The 24,823-nt window shown below is 43.4% G+C and overlaps 1 protein-coding gene across 4 annotated transcripts in view; it reads left to right on the top strand.

The window, feature by feature from the left end:
- Window positions 1–17,793, top strand: part of LOC118506366 (5-hydroxytryptamine receptor 1-like) — a 50,291-nt gene extending 32,498 nt beyond the window's left edge. For 3 of the 4 annotated variants that reach the window (XM_036043386.1, XM_036043387.1, XM_036043389.1), the window contains exons 3-5: window positions 12,778–12,934; window positions 13,048–13,616; window positions 13,815–17,793. In XM_036043386.1, the coding sequence (XP_035899279.1) occupies window positions 14,367–15,803 (1,437 nt within the window). In that variant the 5' untranslated portion in view covers window positions 12,778–12,934; window positions 13,048–13,616; window positions 13,815–14,366 and the 3' untranslated portion in view covers window positions 15,804–17,793. The remainder of the gene's footprint in view (window positions 1–12,777; window positions 12,935–13,047; window positions 13,617–13,814) is intronic. The other variant, XM_036043388.1, reaches the window with a different exon arrangement.
- The last annotated feature ends 7,030 nt before the right edge of the window (window positions 17,794–24,823 follow it).

The following is a 24,823-nucleotide window of genomic DNA, read 5'->3' on the forward strand; positions in this document are numbered from 1 at the left end:
TATTGAAATTGAAAGCGAGAGTTACCGCTGGCAACAAAGTATGAAATTTCCACGTCAATGTTTGGCTTGGCTGCCGTGACGTTTACGGTATTTTGTTACTAATTACATTTCTTCTCAAATGTCCATCATCATCAACAACGTCGTCTTGGTAGGTACACAATCTCTCGGCCAACCAGCCGGCCTAGTAGCTAGTCACCCAGGGTTTTCATCTTCAGAGGGAGTTTGCAGAAAGGGAAAAAGAACTATACAAAAAAATACTTTCTTTCTACGACCAATCCGTCGAACGCGGCCGACACTGATGTAAACATGGGCCAGAGAATGGAAAATTTTGTTAAAAATGCTTCACACCGCAACAACGGTTGACCCCATGCGCTCCGGTGGCTCGGAAAAGACAACAACCGAACCGGCAGACCGGCCGCAGGCTGTTTGGTTCGTTCTGCAACAAATGGTGCGCTTTCGGTACCACAAAATAATAACGAAAACAAAAAATCCTCCGGAAAGTGATACATGGGAAACGAAATTAAATTACATTTCTGGCCGTTATTTGCTTTCATTTGAAAATCATCTAGACCCACGCAGTTGAGTGGATGAATATTATTAGATGCCTAGGATGGGACAAGGAGCACAAACAAACCAAGCAAAACCCCGTCGATTGCGATAAACAAGATTAACGTGTTGTTGCTGTTTCCCTTCGGCGCACCGATTGAATTGTAGACGTGGTTTAGCTTTTTTCGTAATTAATTTTTCGAACAGCTTAAAATGTAACTGGAAATTGTTTAGTTTGAGTATTCATAAGCAGTAAGGCTACGGATGGAAATGATTTCTTCAACACAAATGGCCACGGGGTGAATCTTTTCCTTTATGGTTGAAATGTATCAATTGTAAGGAAATATAATCGATAGTTTATTATATTTTACTTCATTAAATTGACAATGAATGTCGTCTGGAATGTATCTTAACATCTACATAAATATCTGAAATCAATTTTCATCATTTTTATTAGGCATTCGCCTCGAAAACAGCCGGTTTTGGAAGGTTTCAGATGGGTTGTTGCAATCGAAAAGTGGGTATACCTCGCGAGAATGACCTGCACATTGAAGTCAGAGGATCTTGTGACCCATAGTTGGTACTATGAAGGCATTTAGATCATCCGGTTGAAGGAGTGTGCCAAAATCGATGTACGCCATAGGCAGATTAGCTACAAAAATGTTGTTGGGATATACGACGTATGTTCTTCAGCTGATCCAAGGAGCAAAAGGCCAACTTCGTAGGAAGGATACTGTCTTCTTGGATCCAACGGAAGATGGAAGATCGCGTAGTGGGTGATGGGTGCCAAACCACCCTGGCATACTCAAGTACCAACCGAACTATACTGCAGTAGCGGCTTCTTGACCCTAGAGATTCTTGAAATCTCTAGACATGCGCAATCGAAAGTCCAAGGAGTTAATTACAGCGGCTGATAACTTCTCCAGCACATGTGGACCAAGCTCCTTGTAGGCCTTAGGCGGAATGGAAGTCAGGCCCATTTCAGCTCGATGTTAGTGATCCAGCCTGAGGGCTTAGATGTATCATGAGGAAGCTATATAATGCGCTAGAAGGTTCCTTACATGAGGCTTCTTATTCGACAACCCTTACACTACGCCTCTTATGGTCACTAAGGCCTCCTACTATGGGGCTCATACTCCTTCTACACCAGATAGCCCTAGCTGGGCGCCTACTCCGACCCCCGTGTTATCCGCTTCCGTGCCCAGCATACCACCAAGATCTCTTATGTGTGATGTGTGCGTGATCAACAAAATACTATCATCAATACTGTAGCTGTATTGAATCGCCTCTTGCGATCTACTCAATTATATCACCTGAGATACACCGGAGTTGGAAGTTGTTTAAGTTGTAGATATTGCTTGTCGGAATCTTTACGTTGCTTGCCATAAGCAGTTTAACAACGACTGCAACCTTAAGGTATGTGTCTGTCGGAAGCCAGGTAGACCAGGCTCAGGTTATCTATGTTACGCAGACAATGAGAAGTGAATGCTTTGGGATAAACCCATGCTGTTTGTGAGCTGATGTATTGATTCACTGAGGCAGCCAATGTTCTAATACTAAACATCCTGTCATGCATCCAGCCGAGCACAGCCACACAACTTTCACCTGATTTGGGTTTGGGAGTAAAGTGAATTTCTACCCAAAATAGAATAGTGATGAGTGTAAAGTGTACATGAAACGCTTCCTGCCTGCTATATTGAATCGTAATCCAGCACTACACCCACGGTGGGATGTCTGATCCTTGGAGAAAGACAAAAAGTTGAAGGAAAAAACCACTTCCCTTGTAACCCAACCGTGCAGAGCCGAAAGTGCCTATGGTCGTGTAGCCACATGGCGTAATGTGTGTGCTTAAGAAGCTTTTTTTCCACTCGCTACATAATATTCCACTTTCGCCGTACACCACACACCAATCGGTTACACCATCGTTGCAGGGAACCAGGAATACCCTACCGAATGGTGGGCAACTTTCCCGTCCTGACAATGATGAGAACAATGTCGCATGCTTACGCGGTTCCAACCGAAACGGGCTAAAAATGTACAGCGCGCGAGTTGATGTTGTATTTTTAAAGTTTCCCTTGTAGCTTGTTATGGTTGGCCGGTGCTTTTTTATTTCCTTTTGCTTTGCCTTTACTCTTCAGCATACTCTAAACGCAAATTAAATTTAAAATTACGCCAGAAACAGGCCGGCTCGACGGTAGAACCGTAGGAACAGAAACACAGCAAGACACACAAAATTGCAATAGCTTTTTGGGCTTTGGCCGGTGGTGGTAGATTTTGGTTGTTGTTCTGGTCCTTCTTTCGATCCTTTTAGCCAGAAGAACTGAAATGTAAAGAGTAAATTAGATTTTTTTCCTCTTGTTGCGTTGCGTTATTTTATTTTGGGAAACGTTAAACATAATGGGCAATTCTTCCCGGGGCCTTCCATCTCTAATGTTTTATTATAAAACCGTGGTGAATGGGTGAACGAACGGTACGGAAATTTCACTGAAAATAGGCTGAATGATGGATGGCAGAAGGCATTTTAGGCGTCAGCCCATTGATGTTGCGAGACGGTTACGCTCATGTCGGACGGATATTTTAATTCAAACTGATAGCAGTTGGCTGATGATGATACAGCTGATGCTGAACAGAGCGTAGAATCGTGTGAACGAATTTAATGTAAATCATTGCTGGGACCGGGATGGTTGGAATTTTATTACAGCTCGGCGGTAGTGAATGGAGGCTGCAAGATTAATTGAAGCTGACTTGGAATTGAACGCAAGCAAAGATGGGTTAGAGCCTCACCATCGGAGCATAAATCATTCAGGAAACGTTCGTTGATAGAGTCTTGTCAAATTTTCGGTTGAGATTTTATTAATGTTAGGCTAGGATAAGAACTGATCTGATTAAAATATGTTTGTTAGATGTTCCTAACAAATTGATTATATTGTTTTTTTTTATTTATTATTAAATTATGACGGCTTGATGCCGTATTTTCAGCAAATTGATTAATTGGAAATGAAAAACTTAAATGCTTGAAGAATTGTCTAAATAAACATGAACTGCTCTGACGTCGTCATATTGGAAAAATCATAGCTTAATTAAGATGGATCAAAATCAAATAATTCTATGCCCTCGAACTTCAAAATCTTTAACTTGATTCAAACAATTTTTCATAAGAATTTCAACCTTCGATAGTCCCACAAACTACGCAAAGGAATGCAATAATCATTGGAAAAGATTATTTATCTATTACCGACCCATCTCCAGGCGTTCATAAATTTCATGTTCCTTGCGGTTAACTCTAGAGGCGAAATTCTTCCCTCTTTGATGATCCTCCCTAACGGCAAGGTAAACCGATCGGGACAGTCAAGCGTTACAATGGCCGCTAAAATACGCCATTTGCATAACCAAATTCAAATTTTGCGCTATGACCCATTTCTGACCGTTCCTTACTGCATAATAAATGAGTAAGGGGTTGCACCATGGCTTTTTCCTCCTATTTTTTACTGTTAGTTTGGGCCTGGCTTAGCTATACCTGTCCAAAATCGAACTCAAATTCCCTGGATGGTGCTTCATATTTGAAAATGGTGAATGGATCGATGGCAGGATCAATTTTTGCATGCAAAATTATAACATAGCATAACTCAACGTTTTGTGTGATTAAGCAGCGGCACAAAGGTATGCAATCTAATACTAAGGCACATTGGAAGGAAAAATCGTTCGAGTCGTCAACATGATAGGAAAAGCATGAGAAATCTTGTTTCGAACGCTCCTTCACCTTTTCATTCCTAATTAATGTTTTGAAGCACTTGACGAACGATTACACAGCTCTGAGGCAAGAATGCAACCAGACTCCACCAAATTCATCGTACATCAACGGTACGGTAAATTTTACGGTTTGTTTTCAAATCTACCCACATCATCCTACACGGGGATTTTGCTAGAGTCGCACCGAGAAAACACTCGATTCAAAACGCACAACCACCACGCAAAATAAAGCAAAATTCTTGCCAAAGTTAAATTAAAAATTCATACCCATATACCGGACCGGTTCGGTGCCTGTCTGCCTGACTATCTGCCTGACGGCTTTGAGCCAGCGCACCCCCGATCCCGGTGGGTATTTTATTCGAGAATTTTAACGAGCCTTTCTCAAACAGCCAAAGACAAGCAAATGGCAGCTTGCGGCCAACGGTATGACGATGGCAAAAGGGAAGCAGGAGCAGGAATCAGGTTTCGGTTTTTCGAATGTGTGTGTGCGTGCTTTTAATGTACAAATCTCACACATATGCTGTAAAAGTTGAGCCCGGAATCGGGTTACGCCCGGTGAAAGGAAAAAGGCGCCCACCGACATGATGGCGCATCAGTTTTATTAACCATTCTCTCCCGAGCATTGCGATGGTTTTGGGAACGAAACAAAACAACACCGGGTAACAACAAACGTGACTTTTTACTTGGAAACCGGGTTAGGTTGTGTGTGCCCCAGCGTCCGCTTTTTCTTGTCATTTGATAACGAGGCGCAGGTTTTTCTTTTTGTTGCAGGGAAAAAGCTATAGCCAGCGGCGTGAAACAGTGGATGGAAAACTTTCAAACAATCGGAAAGAAGGGATGCAACAGATTGTTTGCTTCCTTGAAATTTGGCGCCAGGCCATACAAGGATATTAATAAGCCGAATTCGGTAGATGATTAGCTGGAATGTCTACTCTAGCGAGAAGCCATTTGAAGGCTCTTTTATTGCTTTATGTATTTATTGTTGCTTAAAGTTGTCTTGTGCTTGTTGGATAGTCATATCCTCAGTATAACTCTTACAGAGCTTGAACCAAGAATGTGGTCAAAATTGATCATATTCGACTCTACTGCCTTGAAAAGCCTGGGCCTGCCATAATGGTCCCGGTTGGGATTTGAACCCCGGTGGCCTGCTGTGCACCGTAATTATTGATAAATTATTCTAGAAATACGTCTTAATAATCTAGTATTTGTGGCGATATAGTAGTAACAGCGAAAATGGTCTTCACATAGTAGCACCCAAGGTCTAATCCCATCCGGACCGACCTTCAATATTGAGGACTGCCAACTAACGGCGAGGTATCATTGAGTTTAGTAAGTCTGAAATGGCAGGCATGACCGGAGGTTCCGTTAAGCCAAGAAGAGAAAGAAAATCGACGTAAGGTTCACTAGAGCTAACCTTTCGCCCCAAATTTTATTCTAAATAAGCACCTTTAACAAAGAGCTCGTTTTCATTCCACCTTTGATGTGCTTTTTAGAAACCTAACCGTACTATCTGCATTCTTCCACATCCATCTGTGTGTTTGAAGTGTGACACCAACCAGCGTTCCACCAAGCGCGGTGTGCTAAACTTTCACCCACCGAACCCTGTTTAACTTTGCCGGAACTAGCATCGAACTTCCATTTCTAGCCAACAAGAAAAGCTCCCTCGAAGTGGGCTAAAGTTCGTTGTTTAACTTGGCAGAAAGTGGTCTTCCCACTATAAATGTGTGTATGTGTGAGTCCACACACATAGGAAAGAATCATATTTTTATTTCCGCACAAAAGTAGTGTTGTATTTGGTAGCGGCAGAAACTTTTGTTTGCGTTTCATCTGGCGTACGGATCGTTCACATATTTGAATAGCGTAGACGAGAAGCGAGCGAAACAACTGTTTGAAAGAACTGAGACGGGCTTCAGTTCCCTTGGGCGATTCCGTTCAATTTCCTTAGCCCTTTTGTGGCACAACGGTGGACCCCGTTAAGCAGACGAGCAGCATCTTAGATTTGATTCTAGTCCCTCGTGCTCGCCTAGCTTGCCAGAGTAGCTTCTAAGCTTACCGCGTCTGAAGTGCGTTAGCTATTAAATGCCAACGATAAAGTAACGTCCAGGGAATCAATCTCACCACGAGTGGGTGAAACCATACGATCGATACGGAAACCCGTTGGGAAATTTTGCTACTTTATGCATTGTTTGCCCTCAATTCAATCGATTGTGGCCTGCTTTTTGTGTCACATATTTTGTAATATTTCCGATTGACCTTTTTCGTTTGCCGTAGACCTAAGATCGACCGGAAGGCATAATATGGTCTGCATGGTACACACGATCGTGATTGGAGAAACCTTTGCAGCTCATCATCATCCAACTCGGACGAGAAGCTAATTAATAGTGAGGTAAATAAAACCAATTTATGAGGCTCCTATTTTTGGTGCCGTTCCAAGTATCGTTAGTGCTCGGTACATAATCGAAATGCTACGAGCTGAGTGCTAAATAGACGAGTTTGCAATGAACTTCACCATTTACTTGCCCGCAAACAGCTTCATCGGACAAGTAGCTCAATCACCGGCACCATCTTCGGAGGTCAAACCCATTGGAATGAAATTCGCATTAAGCCATTTCAACCGATGTGTACACACACGCTGAGGCTGCCTGCCATGCTGCTAACTGAAACATTTTCATCAGTCGGACCAATTTTAAACAATCTCCCAAACAGGGAACGTGCTAATGTAACTATTGCACCTTTAGCACAATCATCATCCTCATCGTGGCGGCGGCACCGTGTTGTTTTGGCTCACATTCACATTAAACTAGGCGATCGGAGCGCTCTTCATTAGATGCGTGTATTTATTGAACGTTAAGCCATATCTCCGGTTGCCGGTTTTGATAGCCATTTTCCAGCCCATTCTAGCTGGTGAACTCGGTTAACCGCCCGAGGGAAAAACATTCGTTCTGATTGAAAGGAAATCGAAACCCCACCCCAAACAGTAGCAGCAGCAACAGATCACAATCTTATCGTTCTTGGCCCGATTCCCTTGGCCATTGCTTTAGACGACCGTCCGTAAAGCCGTGTCTGCACACCCATATCCACACAGATCGCCCAGATTCTATTTATAAAGCGCACCGACCTGGGCTGGCTTTTTTTTCCCTGAGTCAAGTGGGCCCGGCCGAAGCTACCGAACCACCATGGCCCGGGGACAGGAGTTGGCGAGAGTTTACGGAGAAGAAAATAAATATGCCGGCCCGCAGGATGGTTTGGCAGGGAATCCGGTTTGAAGAGCATGCAAAGCACTGTTGCGATCAAAGCGACTGTTTGGAGCTCGCCAAATTCATGTGCTACTCCCCATAGAACGTACCAGCGAGGAGTACACGAGGTGCACCAGGTCTTACCATTTGAGCCCGGTGAGTAATAATACCCAGGTAACGGACAGCTGCCTCAGCGATAATAGCGTTTGTGCGTGCACTCATGCTGGCTGGCACCCCGTAGGCTGGAAGGATAACATATTCTCTTGCAGGCCGAAAATGAAAACAAATGGGGCAGGATTTCATCCTTTGATTCATGCGCAACATTTGAGACCGGGGCAACCGAATGCGGCCGAAGCGGTGTCGCTTCGGGGCGAGTATTATATTTTGGTTGGATGGAACAGTAAGCCACCGGCATCCGGTGTGATGGGTAAGGCAAAGCTCTTTCGCAAATGGTACGTTCCGAGAATGTTTGGCTTAGGTTTTTCGGGGTTTTTGACTGCAAGTGAAACCTCTTCGGGGGCTTCTGCATAGCTGGTGGAACTTTAATTCGATCGTATGGGTTTTTGAAGCTGGTAACAAAGTTGTAGCAACATTTGCGATTTTACAAAGTGGTGAAATAGAAATTATCTAAAGCTTAGTGTAAAATATAGCATCGAAAACATGTGTGCGTATTCCAAAAGCTACCGCTCTGATTAAAGTTAAGCCGTCCACGATGATTTCTCAGTATTTTCCTACAAATCCATACCACAGTTTAACATTGGGCTGGGGATTAGTGACATGGCTTTGGTCAAAAGTTTTTGTTGGTTAATGTTTGGTACTTAAGCAGCGTTAAAGCTTTAAGACAGTTTTAAAAAATGGGACTTTAAGAGAGTAAATAACTTAGATAAGAAAATAGTATAACTGGTTGTATTGGACAAATGCAAATGGAAATTTTCAAACGATTACGGGCCCTGCAGTTTTCACGAGCCATAAACCATTTTGTATAATTTAATTTTCAATATATTTTTTGTATATTTTTATAATTTTATTTGTTCAGGTACTTCTATTTTTTAGTTTTTTTGAGTATATCTTATTATTTTAGGCATTTCTTATAACCCTTCAATATATGTATTTCTATTGCAGAAGTGTCTGTGAAAAAATTGATAAGTAAAGCTCAAAGTTTGCAATTATAGAGCATTGATTAATGTAAATAAAGCAAGTCGGAAACCTAACGTAAAAAAGCCAAAATATTTTTCACAAAGTTGAAATGTCACAGAATTCTAAAAAAAAACTTAGTAAAATTTCTCAAGCCACCTAGGCACTTGGCATAGACAACAAAGTGTTCTGGGCCATAATTCTAGTTTTCCTTTATATTCCCTAGTAGTGAGCTATACTTCCTAGTAGAGCTATATATTCTAGTTTTCCTTTTATTCTTAAACAAAAAACAGGTGTTTGTAGAGTTGTGTTAGAGACTGTATAATTATACCTGGTAAAACTGTTTGAGATTCACGTATTTATTTAATTCGTTCCTCATGAAAACTTTTTCTAAGATGTCTAGCGCAACATAAAGGCTTTCGACCCATATAATGGAAATATAGAAACCTTTAGGGGAACATTTTGGACATATAGCGGGATATTGCATGTCCATACTGTAATTTATCAACCGTATACCATATAATAAAATCTTGCATATAGTAAAAGGAGATTGGATTCAGAAATCCGTAGACTATAGTGGTATGCATCCAGCTGTTGATTTCTTGCCAAGGCTTAGTTCCAACCAATTTTAGAAAATTATGAAATCATTCCTCTAGGTGATTCAGTTCCATTATATGGTTCAAACCACTTTAGTTCTTGGAAATGGAACACTTTTTATGAAGCAAACGGGCAAACAGTACTCGTGCAGTGGTGCTATAAATATGGAAACAAAGCTGAACCAGCTAATAAGTGATCACTTCGTTAAGAATAGCGTCAGGATAATGAAGACAACCCGCTCCCATAAAAAAAACCCCACACCTTTACGTTGATGAAATAATTTGCTAAATCCTTTACGCTCTCAACCCCAAGCGGCGGGCAAACCATAAACGATCCAGGCCGATGTTTAAAACCCATGCACAGGTACCACAAACTTTACCACAGTGTCGTTAATGTGTGGTTCATCACGCACACGTTATGCCAGGAAGAATATAGAATGTTGTTTGCCGTTTTTAACGCTTTCGCCTAGCACTCGCTTAGAGACGGCGAGCAGTGTGTCTTTGTTCGTGCGGCGTGTCTTGTTGTAAGCGGGCTTGGTTTGGCCACGCCAGAAGATGCCATAAACTTTATCGCTTGCCGCAAATTATGTTCTCCAGTCCCAGAAAATGTACTGCCACGGAAACCGGGCTGCCTTTAGAGGGAAGAGTTTGAGGATGACTTAAATTAAACCACACTCAGACACACACACTGTTTACTGCTGCAACGGTGATGGATGAGCAACTTGCTGAGGTGAAAAGACGAGCTGGTAGCCATATTCCAGTATTCACTCTTTTGTATCTAAACGAGCTGTTTCTTGAATCGGATTATTATTTCGCAAACATTCTTCACAGCATTAAGTATATTTTTCCCCCGGCGTTGAAGAAAACCTTATCCGTCATAAGTGCTGAAGCCAAAGAAATGTGGAAGCTGTCTACGATTCCCTGGAATGCAAATACAGCAGGAGGTACTTCTTGAGCAGTCCCATTGCTTTCAAAACACTCGAAACATATAACTGTACACACACATTGCAAAATGGAACATCGGAATGGAAATGACCGTCACTCGGCGCTCGGTACGGATCTTGAGAGGCAAGCTATTTCACCATTTACATAGTGCGCTTCGTTCCGATTGGTGGTGCTAGAGATTAGACATTCGATTGACCGCATCACTCAAACGCACCGCAACGGTTCCATTCCATGTAGACTTCGTTCGAAGGAAAGTGTGAACAGTTTCTTGCTCGCAGGCACCTGCAGATTAGAAGCTAATTTGCACATCCATCCATTGTATTTACCGTGCTGGGGAGTCGTGGTGGGGAAAGGCTTTGGAATAAAGTAAACTTTCTTCCTGGTATTGGATAAACAGAGTGCATAACGCACTACCAACCATCGGTCGCAAATGGAAGTGGCCAAACCATTATCGACGAAGTGGTACCGTACAACCGTTGACCATTTGTGTGGCACCGGCATCTTTCGGTTCGATGTTTACCGTTGTTGACCGACGCAACCCAAACTGTTGTGAGTGTGTTAATTTTAGCCTTTTGTTTTGATTGCCAGCTGGGCCATCATTCTTACATGGCTTTCAGGATGGAAGATTTCTTCTCGATAAACAGTCGATTCGAACCGGCAGAGTTCTGTGTGGTACACTCCATAAAGAAGGCATGAATTATATATTGAACGGAACGAAGTTGTGCATGCTGAAGGTATCAACCGGTGGTTCTATTGTGTGATTAGCTTCCATTGTATTGACAAAGTTAGTCACCAATCAGATGACAAGTGCTATGGTTTGTTTGTCCATCACTATCTATTTAATATGAATGAAGCTTGATTTTGTTCTGTTAAACAAGCTACTGTATACTTAGCTCTGTTTTTGTACATAATTATACCATCACGCACAAATCGGGAACAAACTGAGCTCTGAGGGCTTCTAAATCAACTGAGAATACTAAAGTGTGCTTATGAAAAGTCTCGTCAAGTGGGTGATTCAAATTAATGAATTAAGAAACATAATGTTACACGTCAATTAAGATATACATTCGTTTTTCGAGAGACACACCAAACAGCAGCTCATTACATATGGTTATATGGTCCTGTATGAGCACCTCCTGAGAAAATGCGTGTCAGGACACCGCTCACACCGATGATTATCTATCCTATTTAGTCCACCCATCGCCACATTAGGGACATTTCTTGGCACGTGTTTCGTGGTCCCCGCAGCGTCATTTTCCTATTTCCACGCCGAAAACGAAACCAATTTTAGAAACGTCATTAAGCGTGATACGTGCCGTACCAGGCGCCTCCATCGCACGTGGTCTAACGGGCTGGCTAGAAAACAGTGTTGCTCGTATAAAGTTTCTCCTAAAATCCATTCCACGAACTCTTTCACCAAATACCGTAGGCAATAAAGTGACAAGGATGATATTGTTTTTTTACTCACTCTCTCTCTCTCTCTCCCACTTGTGCCTTTTTGTATTTCTCATCAACACGCCTGTTAGACTTTGCCTGGTTATGCCTATACCAGACGGGTTCTTCCCAGTACACCCGTTCACTTCCTTTTTCCCGGGTGCCCGAAGGTAAGAAGGTATTTTTTGGGGCAAACATTCTAACCGCGCGAAAGGCTTACTGGCATTTGGCGGAGTAGCAGCAGCAACGGAAAAAAGGGTCCACCCGAGCTTAGCTCTTAGCTGACTTGCGACCGCTATCAGCCGTGCGAGTGAGCGTGCCCGTTGGTGAAAAATCCATTAAACGAAACCAGTTTGTGCGATGTAGCAGCTGCTAACTGGAAGATTCAAAATGGCCGCACGGGAACGGTGGTTCGCGAATTCAGCAGTTGAACCAAATGGCACACCGCTCGAAAGCACATTAAAGCACTCGGTACCAATCGCACGGGAGTGCTCAACAAGCGTGCTGAGCCACCATTGTGGCAACTGTTTCCCTTTCAACTGTTTGTGTGCGTGTTTTGGCTTATTGATTTTCTGCAAGACTCTACCCAGAAAACCAATAGTCCCCGGGGAAATATTATTACACCGCTGAACTTTACTTGGCCGATGGGGTTTTTGGTTTTGATGTACCGAACGCGGACGGTTTATTTTAGTCAGGAGAGGAGTGAAAATTCAAATATTTGCTTATGGGAGCTTCGGTGGAAAGTATGGTTGGGCAAAATTTTGCGCTGGGTCGAAAATTAATTTACCTTTGCCGTGGCTTTCTCACCAGTCCGGGCAAGCAAATTTTCATCCATAATGTCTTCCATCGGACGTATTCCGTGCTGACGCGTAAAATATGGGACAGTTACAGAAGCGTTAATTAAATTTGATTAATTCTGAGTCAAAATTAGAGAAATGGTTTCATAGTTTTTCCTAGATTCATGAATTGTTAAAGATTTTACAGCAGAGTACTCAAATTGATTAAATGGATTAAATTAAAATTGCTGCTTTAGTTATTTCTTTCGTTTTATGTAATTTGCTATGATTTTACTATAATTTTACTCTAATAATTACCATATAATAAATTATAATCCATTTTTCGCATTTTTCTTACAGAGTGTTGGAGATGTGAACTAAAATCGAGCGATTGAGTGTCTGAGGCCGTTCAGTTCACCTCACTACCGCCGGTAATTGACATTGTAGCTCGAATGGACGACCGTAAGCCGTTCGTGGATTGTTTCTAACAGATTGATTTCGTTTAAGCAACGAAAAGGTGCGTTAAATTTGCTTCCGAGAAATACTTTCCCCCGTCCAGGCCTTTGCAATAAACTTTTGCACAATAAATTTAACAACGTTTTATGTATTGCTTTCTTTACCCATCCCCAGAGATCGTTATTCTGTGCGCGCGAAGAAGGACACAGCAGCAGGCAGAAGCACACTTCTTGCTGGAGTGTAGTGCTGAAGCGCTGCACCACTAGACTAGCATTCAATTTGTTCCACGCTCGGCTGTAAAACGCCTTTCGCTCATCCCCATCTGCATCTGGCCGGGTGACGAACTCGATGACGGCAACGGTGAATCCGGTGATCAAAGTGCCGGTACTGGAAAAACCACTCAACTCCGTCCGTCCGTGGTGGCCGTGATTGGTGGTAGCGCGGCGTATCTGCAACCGAGCGTGCGAGACAATCACGAGGGTTGGTGGGGCAACATCAGCAGGTGACACAGCTCCGGTGGCAATCATTTTTAGCTCCCTAAGCAGCCGAAGGGAAGAGTTTGAAATTTGCTGCGTGCTTCTCGTCAGTGACATTATTAGGGTGCCTCAGGAGAGTGAGAGAGTGACAGAGGGATAACGATGATACGGTAATTCAATCAAGCAGCTTGTTTCATTTTTATCCTCACTCTCTCCTTCTCTCTCGCTCACACTCGGACGGAGATCCGGTGCATCTTAGCTGTCAAGGTGAGTGCATGGATGGGGAAAGAACCCTGGGCGTGAGCGTGTGTGTGGAAGTTTATTTCTGCAACCACATCAACCCGCTTGCTTTGTCGCCATTGTGATAAAGCCACAGCATAAAAGCGTCTACTTAGTTCTGCTCCAGTGCTTCCTGACCTCGCCAATCAAACACTTCTCTCTCTTTTTCTCTCATTTTTTCCACAGCAGCAGTAGACGGCTTTGTGCTCTGAGCGTGTTGCGTCTAGCACTGGAGAATCCTAGAATATAGAGCCACTCTAAATGTGCCAGACCGGAGTGGACGGTGGTAAATCACTGTGAGATTAATTCAATAAATTCAAGCGTACAAGATACTAGCCAGTCCAAGAACGAACGCATGATGTTTGAGGCCATGGTGACCTGTCCTACACGCGCTCGGATGTGCTAGAGGAAACGAAGTATACCAGTAGCCGATCGATTGAAGTAATCAAGCCTTTGGGGGCGAAACTTATTTTCAACTCGATCGTAAACCAACAGCGTTTAGACTCATCATCCTCAAATCGACCAAAGAGAGAGCAAGAGGCCAGAAAGCGAAGGAAGCTCCCAGAGCTTTACGCAATAGCTTACGTCACATCGGTCCACACGTGCCACGTTTGCCAGTTCCTATCACCGATCGTACACAGGGAATGGGGGTCTGATCCTTCGGAGCAGTCCCCCTCCCCGACCTCCCCATTTCCTGCCCAGTGTGCGTGCGTGTGCGAGTAGCTGTTTGCATGTTGGATGGATTCGGCCACCATCGCACCTGGCAGCAAGCATCGCACGGACATTGACGGGGCCGGCCGGACCGACGGCGTCCCGGTCGCCCTAACCGTGGCCACGACCGTCGCCAACCTGCTGCTAGCCAGCCCGAGCCCCGGCCTAGCCGCCGCCACCACCATCACCACCTCCACCGCTTCCTGGGCCATCACGACTGAAACTGCCGCCCAGCCGTACCACGTCTACGGCGCCAACCTGAGCTCTCTACCGTACCTGGATGCGAACAGCACCGCGTCACTCTTTTCCCTGTCCCCGGTGGACGCATCGACCCCGGCCCCGACCGGTACACCCAACAACGTGACCGTATCCACGATCGTGATCAGCATCATCCTGCTGGCCGTGATCATCGGTACCGTGATCGGTAATGTGCTCGTCTGCGTGGCCGTCTGTCTCGTGCGGAAACTACGACGACCCTGCAACTATCTGCTCGTATCCCTCGCCATATCCGACCTGTGCGTTGCCCTGCTCGTCATGCCGATGGCCCTGCTGTACGAGGTGCTCGAAGAGTGGCGCTTCGGCGAGGTGTTCTGCGACATATGGGTAGCGTTCGATGTGCTATCCTGTACGGCCTCGATCCTGAACCTGTGCGCAATCTCCGTCGATCGATACTGGGCCATCACGAAACCGCTCGAGTATGGGGTAAAGCGAACACCACGCCGTATGATCGCTTGCATTGTGTTGGTGTGGCTAGCAGCGGCATGCATATCCCTACCACCACTACTTATCCTTGGTAATGAGCACGAAATCAACGGTCAACCGGCGTGTTCCGTGTGTCAGAACTTTTTCTACCAAATCTACGCCACGCTCGGTTCGTTCTACATCCCGCTCGCCGTAATGCTGTTCGTGTACTTTCAAATCTTCCGTGCAGCGCGACGTATCGTAATGGAGGAGAAGCGTGCCCAGAAACGGCTCGAAAGTGCCATCAACGGTGCGACACAGGTCGTGCAGCAGCAGGAGAAGAAACCACCGGGCATGACGACGGGTGTCGGGGAGAAGGGCGCCAAGGTGACGACCAGCTCACCCCAGAACAAGCGGCTCCGGTTTCAGCTGGCCAAGGAACGGAAAGCGTCCACCACGCTCGGGATCATCATGTCCGCGTTTACGATCTGCTGGCTGCCGTTCTTCATACTGGCGCTGGTGCGCCCGTTCATGAAGGACGATCATCGGACGCTGTCGTCGTTCTTCCTGTGGCTCGGGTACGCCAACTCGCTGCTCAATCCGATCATCTACGCGACGCTGAACCGTGACTTCCGCAAACCGTTCCAGGAGATCCTGTACTTCCGGTGCTCGAGCCTGAACAACATGATGCGGGAGGACTTCTACCACAGCCAGTACGGTGATCCCGGTTCGCAGCGGCTGGTCATAACGAACGATGGTGGGGCACGCGAGAGCTTTCTGTGAAGGCTGGGCCGGTGGCTGCAGTTGCACGATTGATGGCCGCGCATGGAGAAACCTTCCGTTCGGCTACCGATCGAAGTGCAACTAAAACGGGGGGAAAAAAAACACCCAATAAAACGAACAAACAAAACCAAATACACATTAATGCAGGCAACAATCACGTAAGGATGGCGCACCGCACCACAGTGGTCGGTGAACACGTATAGTTTAATTTTAGTCTTCCGTACTTTTTTTTTGTACATAGAAGCGTAATCGTAAACTAGGAACTAATGCACATCCCGCACATCCTTTTCCGGAATGCGTCCTTGTAGCGCAGCCATTTCCAACACACACGTTCCCATAACGAGTTCATTTTCATGTCTCCTATCCCGGGGACAGTCAGTCAACTAGGGCACACACGCTCAAAATCACCCAGAGAAACCGGGAAAGCGAAGTAAATGTAATAACTAACATCACATCCTTATGGCGTGTGCAGGAAGGAAAAGATTTATCACTGTAAGATTGTTGAAAAACCCCGATCTTCTTGTATGTTTTCTTGGTTGGGTCCGAAGCATAGTAATAGAGCGCACGCGATCACTAGACACAATGCAACGCCCATAACACTTAGCAGAGCAAAAAAGCAGATGTATATGTATGTATATGTTTTGTGATATATATAAAAAGAAAACAAAGCGCTGCTAAGGCACCTAGGTCTGGTACATGTGTTCCTTTTTTGTCGTGTGTGTGTGTGTTTGAGCGTGTAAGAAAAACAAACAAAATCCTAACCAAAAATAGTAAATCGCAAATAGAACAAAAGGGGGAAGGAAACACGCAAACCCCGGAAGCAGGACACGCACGCCATTACTTCAGCCATTGCCGGAAGGATGGGCAAATCACAACACAGAGCAACAACTGCCAAAACAACAAACACAGATGGGAAGGAGTGGAACGACTCGCGTCATACCCCGAGGCGCAAACTATTCGTATCAATGTTTTTCGAGAATACGATCGCTAGGATACGGTTCGATCAATGTTTGTACGATGTACGTGTGTATGTAATGTAATGTACGTGTTTTCTGATGACCAGCCGATGTGTGTCCGTTTTTCCCCCACCCTAGAAAGAGTGCGGCGTGTATGTATGAATGTTTGTAGACTAGTTTCGATGTTCTATGTTGGGGAATGCTCGTACAAGCAGGGGAAGGAACACGCCGTGAGGAGGAACTTTAGCAAAATCGCAAAACCAGTATTAAACAAACAACAAAAAACTGACGTAAAAGAGTATGTTGATTGAAGGTGTGGAAATAATGACGTTTCTTTGTCGAGGTGGACAGCTGTTGTGCAAAAGGGGAACCTACGGAACCGAAGCTGGGTTAAGAAGACACATCGAGCTTTCGATCTGGTGCGAAACGAGATCAGTACTGACACAACACAAGTGTTTCGTTTGTTTTTGCTCCTTCCATTTCTTTCTTTTGCTTTTCTTTCCAAAATAATATTAAATCAACCCTTCTACTTCAACGGCATGAAAAAATGGCACACGTCAACAAATGATATTCTAGCAGTAATTGAAAAAGTACGGGATGTTTTTTTTTTTTTGCCGATCGAATATCAGCAAACTGATGACCAGCACCTATAAAAAGGCGATAGCGGTCGACAGTAAATATTCAGTACAAGCACCAGTTCAAGTTTACGTTACAGCGACAGCATGCGCGCGAGAGAGAGAGAGACAAAAAGGGACAGGGCGAGCGCTAAGCATAATAAATCAAATCATAGTGAAAGGTCGAACGTCGGGGGGGACACAAAAAACCAAAATGTAAGATAAAATTCTACTCAGTTTAGTTAATTAGCCTATAAATATGATGTATATTGTTTTTCCGTTTTTTTCTTTTGCTTTTGATTCTATTTTCACTGTGTAGTAGAAAACGGATCAGCGAGATGGTAATAAACACTACAGCAGCCAAGCAAAGAAAAAACCAGACAGATGTTGACTCCGAGGCGATGCAAATTGCAAACAGAATTGAATTGAGTGTACCTTTGTGTGTTTTTTTGTGTTTGTGTTTAAGGGGTTTCCGGATGTTTGAGAAAATATTTTTAATTATGCTGCAAGCCGCTGGAAATCGTAGGTTAATATTTTCGGTTCAACCTAAGGGTAAGTCTATATGCCGTTTTTCCAAGCAAACAATAAGTTTTTATACCTTTAGAAATACAGTGAAGGAGAAAATAAAAATGATACTTAATACACTACACGTGAGGAAAACTTTCAGTTAAAATAAAGTTTTTTGTGAGGCTTAGTTAAAGATTCTGGAAAAAAGCAATAATATCATAAAATTAATCATAAATTCAACTTAAGTACATTTTTTCATATGGGCTGTCATATGAATAGCTGTCATATGGGCTATCTTGGTTACGGGTTATTTTGGAGTTTCTTAAGCCTTCTGATGTATTTTTCTTTCTAGCCTATTGGTTATTTTCTTCTTACTGATTATCATCATTTTTTTCTCCTCATTTTTTTACTTTTGTAGTATTCATATTTCTGCATACAAAATATTAATTTTTAAAATATAGCAAAATCTTTTGCAGATGGATAACAATCTTTATAATAAGCTTAAAGTACGCACTACAGTTGGAAGTTTTATAAACATTTGAAGACAACATAATGACATAGATACGGAGATGTATAATTAAAAAAACTAATTTCCGTTAAATATATTGAATGCAGAATGCTTTCTGCATTGCTAATTTCTGTACGAAAATAGTTATGATGTTTTTATCATATTTTGAAATTGCTGTGCCCATTATAAGTAATGAGAGCAGTCTTCTTCTTCTTCGTCTTTGGCGCGTCAACCTCGAAAGGTCTCGCGGCCTACCGTTTTTGGTTTTTAGTGACTTGATTGTTCCTGCAGCCGTACGGCGAGGCGATCTGAACCGGATTAGAACACCGGTTCTTTTGTGTCAAGATCGGTACTGTTATCGCCTCGTCTATCAGCTTTGTCTCAATGAGGGCAGTACTTTCAATTTTTCGATTAGGATGGTTTTATTGTTTTGATAGTCACTGTATAATGCTGATAGTAACTGTATAAAAATTAATTACCTCAAGAGTAGTCCATAATAAACGCCAAAAAGTGGATACACTGCTTCTCTGCCAATTGATAAAACTGTCTGGAAATTGCAAAATGTTAAAGAACTCATTCATTGTTAAACTTAAGTACCCACAAAACGAAATCCCAAATTTCACAATATTTAAATTCAACACAATGAAGCAGCACATATTACAGTACTCATAAAAGTTCAACACTTTGCCGTCATCTTTCACTAAGCCGCCCAGCGCTCTTAACAACGATCTTTGTGATATGCATAAATTATGTCGTATGGTTTTAAATCATTACATCATCACGTCATAAACAACGACAGCAAATGATAGGCCAGAACGTGATCATGGCGATTGGGGGTGGGACAATGTTTTCTTTAGCCCCCCCCCCCCCCTCCCCACTTTCGTCATCATTTCTGGAACGTGCCCCATGAATGTATGCGGGTGTCTTTCCCAGATAACGACTAATTACCCAACCTGTTTAAATAACGCCAACCCCCGCGAAGCGTTGATTCACGATAACCAATTTTTCTTCGCGGCCAAACAATCGAATCTTGTGTACGGGACACCACCCCGCCCACACACACACACTCGCACGCTCACACCGTCTCTAATCCATGCTGAGGAAAAAGTTTGGGCATAAGGTAGAGAAGCTGAACCAGCAAAAAAAAACATAAGGCCTGAGAAGAATTCATTCTTATCAACACCGGAACAGTGCCGGTGACTTCTTTGTTCGCGGGCGTAACGCAACGCTCCGTTGGACAACCTAATCAAATGACGCACGCTGCTCCGGACGGCAGTGTCGTTAGCGCATATTTTCCTTGAAGACCAGCAAGCAAAGAATAAAATAAAACCAGTGAGAAGCATAAAAGTGTTCAAACTCAAAAAAAACGTGAGAACCGTACCGTTATTGCGCCCGGACCTGGGGGTAGGAAGGGGGTCTGCGTGGGAAGACATTGGACAGGAAGTAGCATAATTTTCGTTCTATTAGCGGCACCGTTGTGAAGCACGAATGTTCGCATCTCACGCAGCTTGATAAATATGAAATTAATCTTCATTTAATTAAATTTCCCGCTGCAAAACCGTGTGCGCACACTGTGCCTGCCTGCGCTGCGCCTTTGGGGGTGTACGCGAGGGATGGAACGAGGGTGGCAGTTTACCCGGTCCAAAGTTTGCACGAAACAATGTTTAACTTTATTCGTGGTAATTTGACAACGGTAGGTTAGTGTTAAGAAGACAAAGTCACCTTCACTTAAAATTGACTTCCTTCCGTGCTGGGTGGCACGGAACGGTGTTGATGGAGTTGGTGGTGGTGTGTGGGTGGTAGTTCATCATCAGTAGCTCCCTTTGTACCCTTTCGGTGGGTACAGGTCCCTACAGGTGCCCCAACGACGAGTGGGTGAAATTACATTCACAGCATTATAACACCTCAACAAAACAGTGGCGGTGGTTGTACGCACCGACCTCGAAAAACTCATCCACCAGTCCCATCACGGTTCCAAATCGATCTGAAGCATACCATAACCTCTCTCAAGTAGAGAGTGTGTGTGTGTGTGTGTGTGGGTTGTTTGTAATGGAGTGTAAAAAATTGCACCAGGTGCTGTGAGGGTGATATTCGATAAATGTACTCCTCTAGCGTTACGACCGGAACCGGAAAGGTGTGTGGGCCACCGACGGTATATTGACGGGAAAACATTTCCCAATTATCCGCGTGCGCTTCAACCGGGAAAGCTGGCAGAAGTGTCACCCATAATACCTCCGGTCCGTCGCAACGCGCGGATCGTGTGATCGATGTTGATGAATTACTCGATACCCGGGCGGATGAGGCATCAGTTACACGAAAGTAATCACTTTGAGGCCGTGCGATGCCAAACATGCCCAGGCCCGTATGCGAAAATTACTTTTCATTGGAAATGACAGAAATTAATGCAGCCGCCCGATGACACATTTGACACTAATGGAATTATTTGAATTCGTTTTATGGTGGCACTACACGTTCTCACGTTCGATACGGTGGGATTGTTTTTTTTTTATGATGATGAGATGATTGATTTGCGTGGTTTATGCTAATCTACGCAATGGTGTTGTTTTATGTTTTGCATCGGGGAAATTTTGTATATACCTTTTGGGTTTTTTCTCCTACATGATTTTTAAAACAAATCATTTTATGGCCGTATGAGATTGTTAGAGTAATGCTTTGAGTTACTAATCTAGTTCAAGGATCTAGATCATCGAATTGACTAGGTGAATTAGAGCTCAATCTTAGTTGTGTAATACGTATTACGTATTTACATGTAGCGCAGAAAAAAACGCAGTTGAATTCCCATATAAATTTCTATGTAAAAAGAAGGAAAAACGATCCAACCGTCAGTGGAACCCGGAAGGCCTGGAACAAGAGATAAAATAATTCTTCATCAGTTCTCAACATGCCGACAACTATTGATGAGTTTACCCTTTATTTCTATCAGTTAAGTACTATAAAGTGATCGGTTTTGAAAGAGCAAGGCTGCCAAAAAAATTGTGAAAATTCTTAAACAATCCTTTCTTAGCTCGGCTTTTATAAACGCAAGCTCATCAACCTCATACGAACTCATCAGTCTAGAATTTTTATTTATAAATTTAAAGCAACGTAAACTACCAAACAAAAACGAACCTTCAACGATGCAAAGTTTTGATCATTTTTGAAGTTCGGAGACATAGTAGAACTGTCGCCAGTTTACAGATATAACTAGCCACTCCTGACCTCATGATAGCCAGAATGAAGTAGACTGTACAATATAGACTGGACACAGATATAACTGGTCTCACACATTTTAGAACATGGTAATGGTTCTGTCCAGCTTTACTTTCAGATAGTCCACTAATTCTTGAGCAGCAATTACTCAGCAAACCATTACAAGTTCGTCTAGGAAACCCTGTAATCTCTTTGTCTCAGTTTAAGTGGACATAGCTTGGTCTCTAGCGTTTTTTGCAACAAGATAAAGGTTTGACTACAAAATTGGTGATCCTTAAGAATAATCAATTGACAGTAAGGCCAGGTCGTTCTATTTCAATAAAAACTACCTTCCAAGTCAAGCAGTTGACACGCCATACAGTATGAAGATAAGGCAGCTATGAGGTCTTTCAGGAACCACCTGGTGCGCAAGTCTGTTTAACTTCCGTTGTGGTCTTTCCAACCTGTTCACAACGATGACCATTACGGGCGTTCAAATGACACAAGCATGGTCTGGCAGACTGTAAGAACTCAAAGTAACAAAGACAATCGACCAACACTATAACATCTAGAGTATATCTCCCGGCATTAGTAAGATTTTCCTTATGATAAATGTTCACACCTTCAAATAAGATAGATTAAATCGCTGAGCTGCTTCGATAAGTCTTAAAACAAGATTCGTAATTTATTTAAAACGTATAGCCCTGTGAAGAAGTTTACTATTTTTCTTTCTTGATTAAGTTTTACATCCATCGTAAATTTAAAACTCTATTCCAGTATTTTAGTTAACTACCAGTTAAATATGTTCAGGAAATCATTCCATCTTTCCCACCGTTCTGCAAACCCACAAAGCGGTGATAAAACAAAACCCCCCCTCTCAGTAACCAGCACCGTGAAAGCACATAAATCAAATCATCGGGCAATACTTTCACCCCACAACTACTCACTTCGAAGCGGATACGCTCGAATCACTTTACTTGCTGGAACTTGCTCAGCTCTTCTTTTTTTTCATTCACGCTTAAGCTTCAATTGCTTCCGGTTCTCCGGGGGGGAATGATTGAAATGTTGTACCAGTATCGGAGTCGTGTGTGCCGTCGTTGGTGTTCCTCACCCAGTTGCTTGAGCTGTGGTTGATTGCAGTGTGCCTGAAAATGGAGAAAACCTTTTCCACTATCCATACTCCAGCTCGAGAGCTGCGTACCGAATTGGGGCAAGTTTTGTTGCATCAAAGCGATAATACAACCACACGAATCAACCCTTTTTTTTGGGGGGGACGAAGAACCCACAAACACAGCTTCCGACCGTCGTGCCGAGTATCGAAGGGTGCGAAAAGCACATTTTTACAGCACGCAACAATGTCGGGGGAAATGAGCGGAATAATTTTCCCATAACGAACAGCCACGAAATGGTCCGACGGGTGCGTGGTGACGAGTGGATAAAGAACCACTGGGATGATAAAAAAAAACTTGTTGATTTCCACCCTCGGCAGTAAAGGGCAGTGAAGCGAAGCTTTCCTTCTTCCATTCGTTTCTGCTTTTTTCCCCTCGGTCTGGTTTCAGTTTCGGTGCTAACATTTTAGGATGGTTATGCTCGTTACTGGCACGGACCCGGCGATGTGGGGGGAGAGACACATTGTAAGGACTTTGTTTCGCCAAGTTTAACATTTTTTATTTTCTCTTTGTCCGAAGCGGGGTTGGCGTTCCATTTCGATGCGGTCGGTCCGTCCCTATGTCCAACGACGACTGGAGAAATAAGTACAAAAGCATACAATATAATTCACCGCAACGGCACAATAAAGTTGCAGTTTGATTGATGGGAAGCAAATAATCGCATGTATTGCTGTCAAAAATGCTGTGTAAGCGTACAGGAGCGGTCCAGTCCAGTCCAGCCGTCGTGTGCAGGAGTGTATTACAATGTGAGTGAGTGAGTTAAAGCACCCTTTTTTAAAAAAAATGAAAGCTTGCCATTAAATGTGCTTTACGGTGTTGATGATGGTGCCTAAAAAGCAATGGAACTGTAGGAAGTTTGAAGGGTTTATTGTGTACCAGGTTACAAAAAAGGAGCTTGCTGATACTTTTAAAGCTTTCATTAAGCTTTTTGGTGGATAAATTGCTTTAATCGAGTTACTTTTTCTGTATTAAGTTTTTTAATATGTTTTTCTTTTTTGGCTAAATAGGTTAAACAGCACGCACTTAGCTAAGCATGTAAACCTTTTAGGTCAATAGCGATCTTCCTTACAAGTTTAGCCATTTACTTACCGTTCACCGGCATCATCATCACCGGAGAGTTGGGAGGTGAAAGTTTGGGTGAGTAAAATTGCATCTTCTCCGCACTTCAAACGACTAAAGCCATCGTTTATGCTGCACAACATTTGGCAAAAGAAAAAAAGTATCACCGTGGGCAAAGTTTTGAGCAAGAAAATGGAAAATCGAGAAAGTTTTTACGGCTTGAGTTGCCAGTTTAAGCAACTTTGAGCTGCTAGGCTGGGTATCTTGATGTCAAACGGGAATATCTAAGCTCAAGGGATGTTTATGGGTCCGCAGGCAAAAAGGCTAAGTCCTAAAATTTGAAAACAGCTGTAACTTATGTTTCAGACGGGGAAGTAAAGGGCTAGAAAACGGAAGTTGGCTGAGGCCAAGCGTGTTTAGTCGAAAGTGAAATGTGTCTCTAGTACCTATTGAAGGTCAATTATTTTGCATGGTATGATAAGGTGAACTTTGTCAAAAAAATTCCAAAGCCTGGTTTTTCACGGAGCTGGTTGAGGCTGTGTGGCATCGAAGGCCTGACATGACCGCATCGAGCGATCGATATCATGATAGACGACGCTCAAAAGGCATATTTTTGTGTAGACCAGGCATTTGCAATGTAATCGAGCCGTTCGAAGGTATATGAGACATTACCTGACCTTCCAGCGTCGGGGCATTTGAACCAAGGGTGCTTCCTTTTAGCAATAGAAGCGTCCAAGGCCATCTGCGCTTCACCATTGCTGCCATTTATTTAGACAGTACTGTCGAGGGACGATTATCCCAATCTCTTGAGGATATATTGGGCACCTTCTTTTGCTAGCCGATCGGCATGCTCCTTTCCAATTATTTAGTAGTGTGCTGGAATCCAAATTAAGGATAACGCAAAGCCTCTGTCTGACATTCCATTCAAACCTACGAATACCTGTTCATAAACGTTGTTCGAAGCCCGATACTCAATGGGTTCAATTGCACTGAGGTTGTCGCTGAAATACCAATCAAT

The sequence above is a fragment of the Anopheles stephensi genome, chromosome 2, assembly GCF_013141755.1.
Source record: "Anopheles stephensi strain Indian chromosome 2, UCI_ANSTEP_V1.0, whole genome shotgun sequence".
NCBI classification, from domain to species: Eukaryota; Metazoa; Arthropoda; class Insecta; order Diptera; family Culicidae; genus Anopheles; species Anopheles stephensi.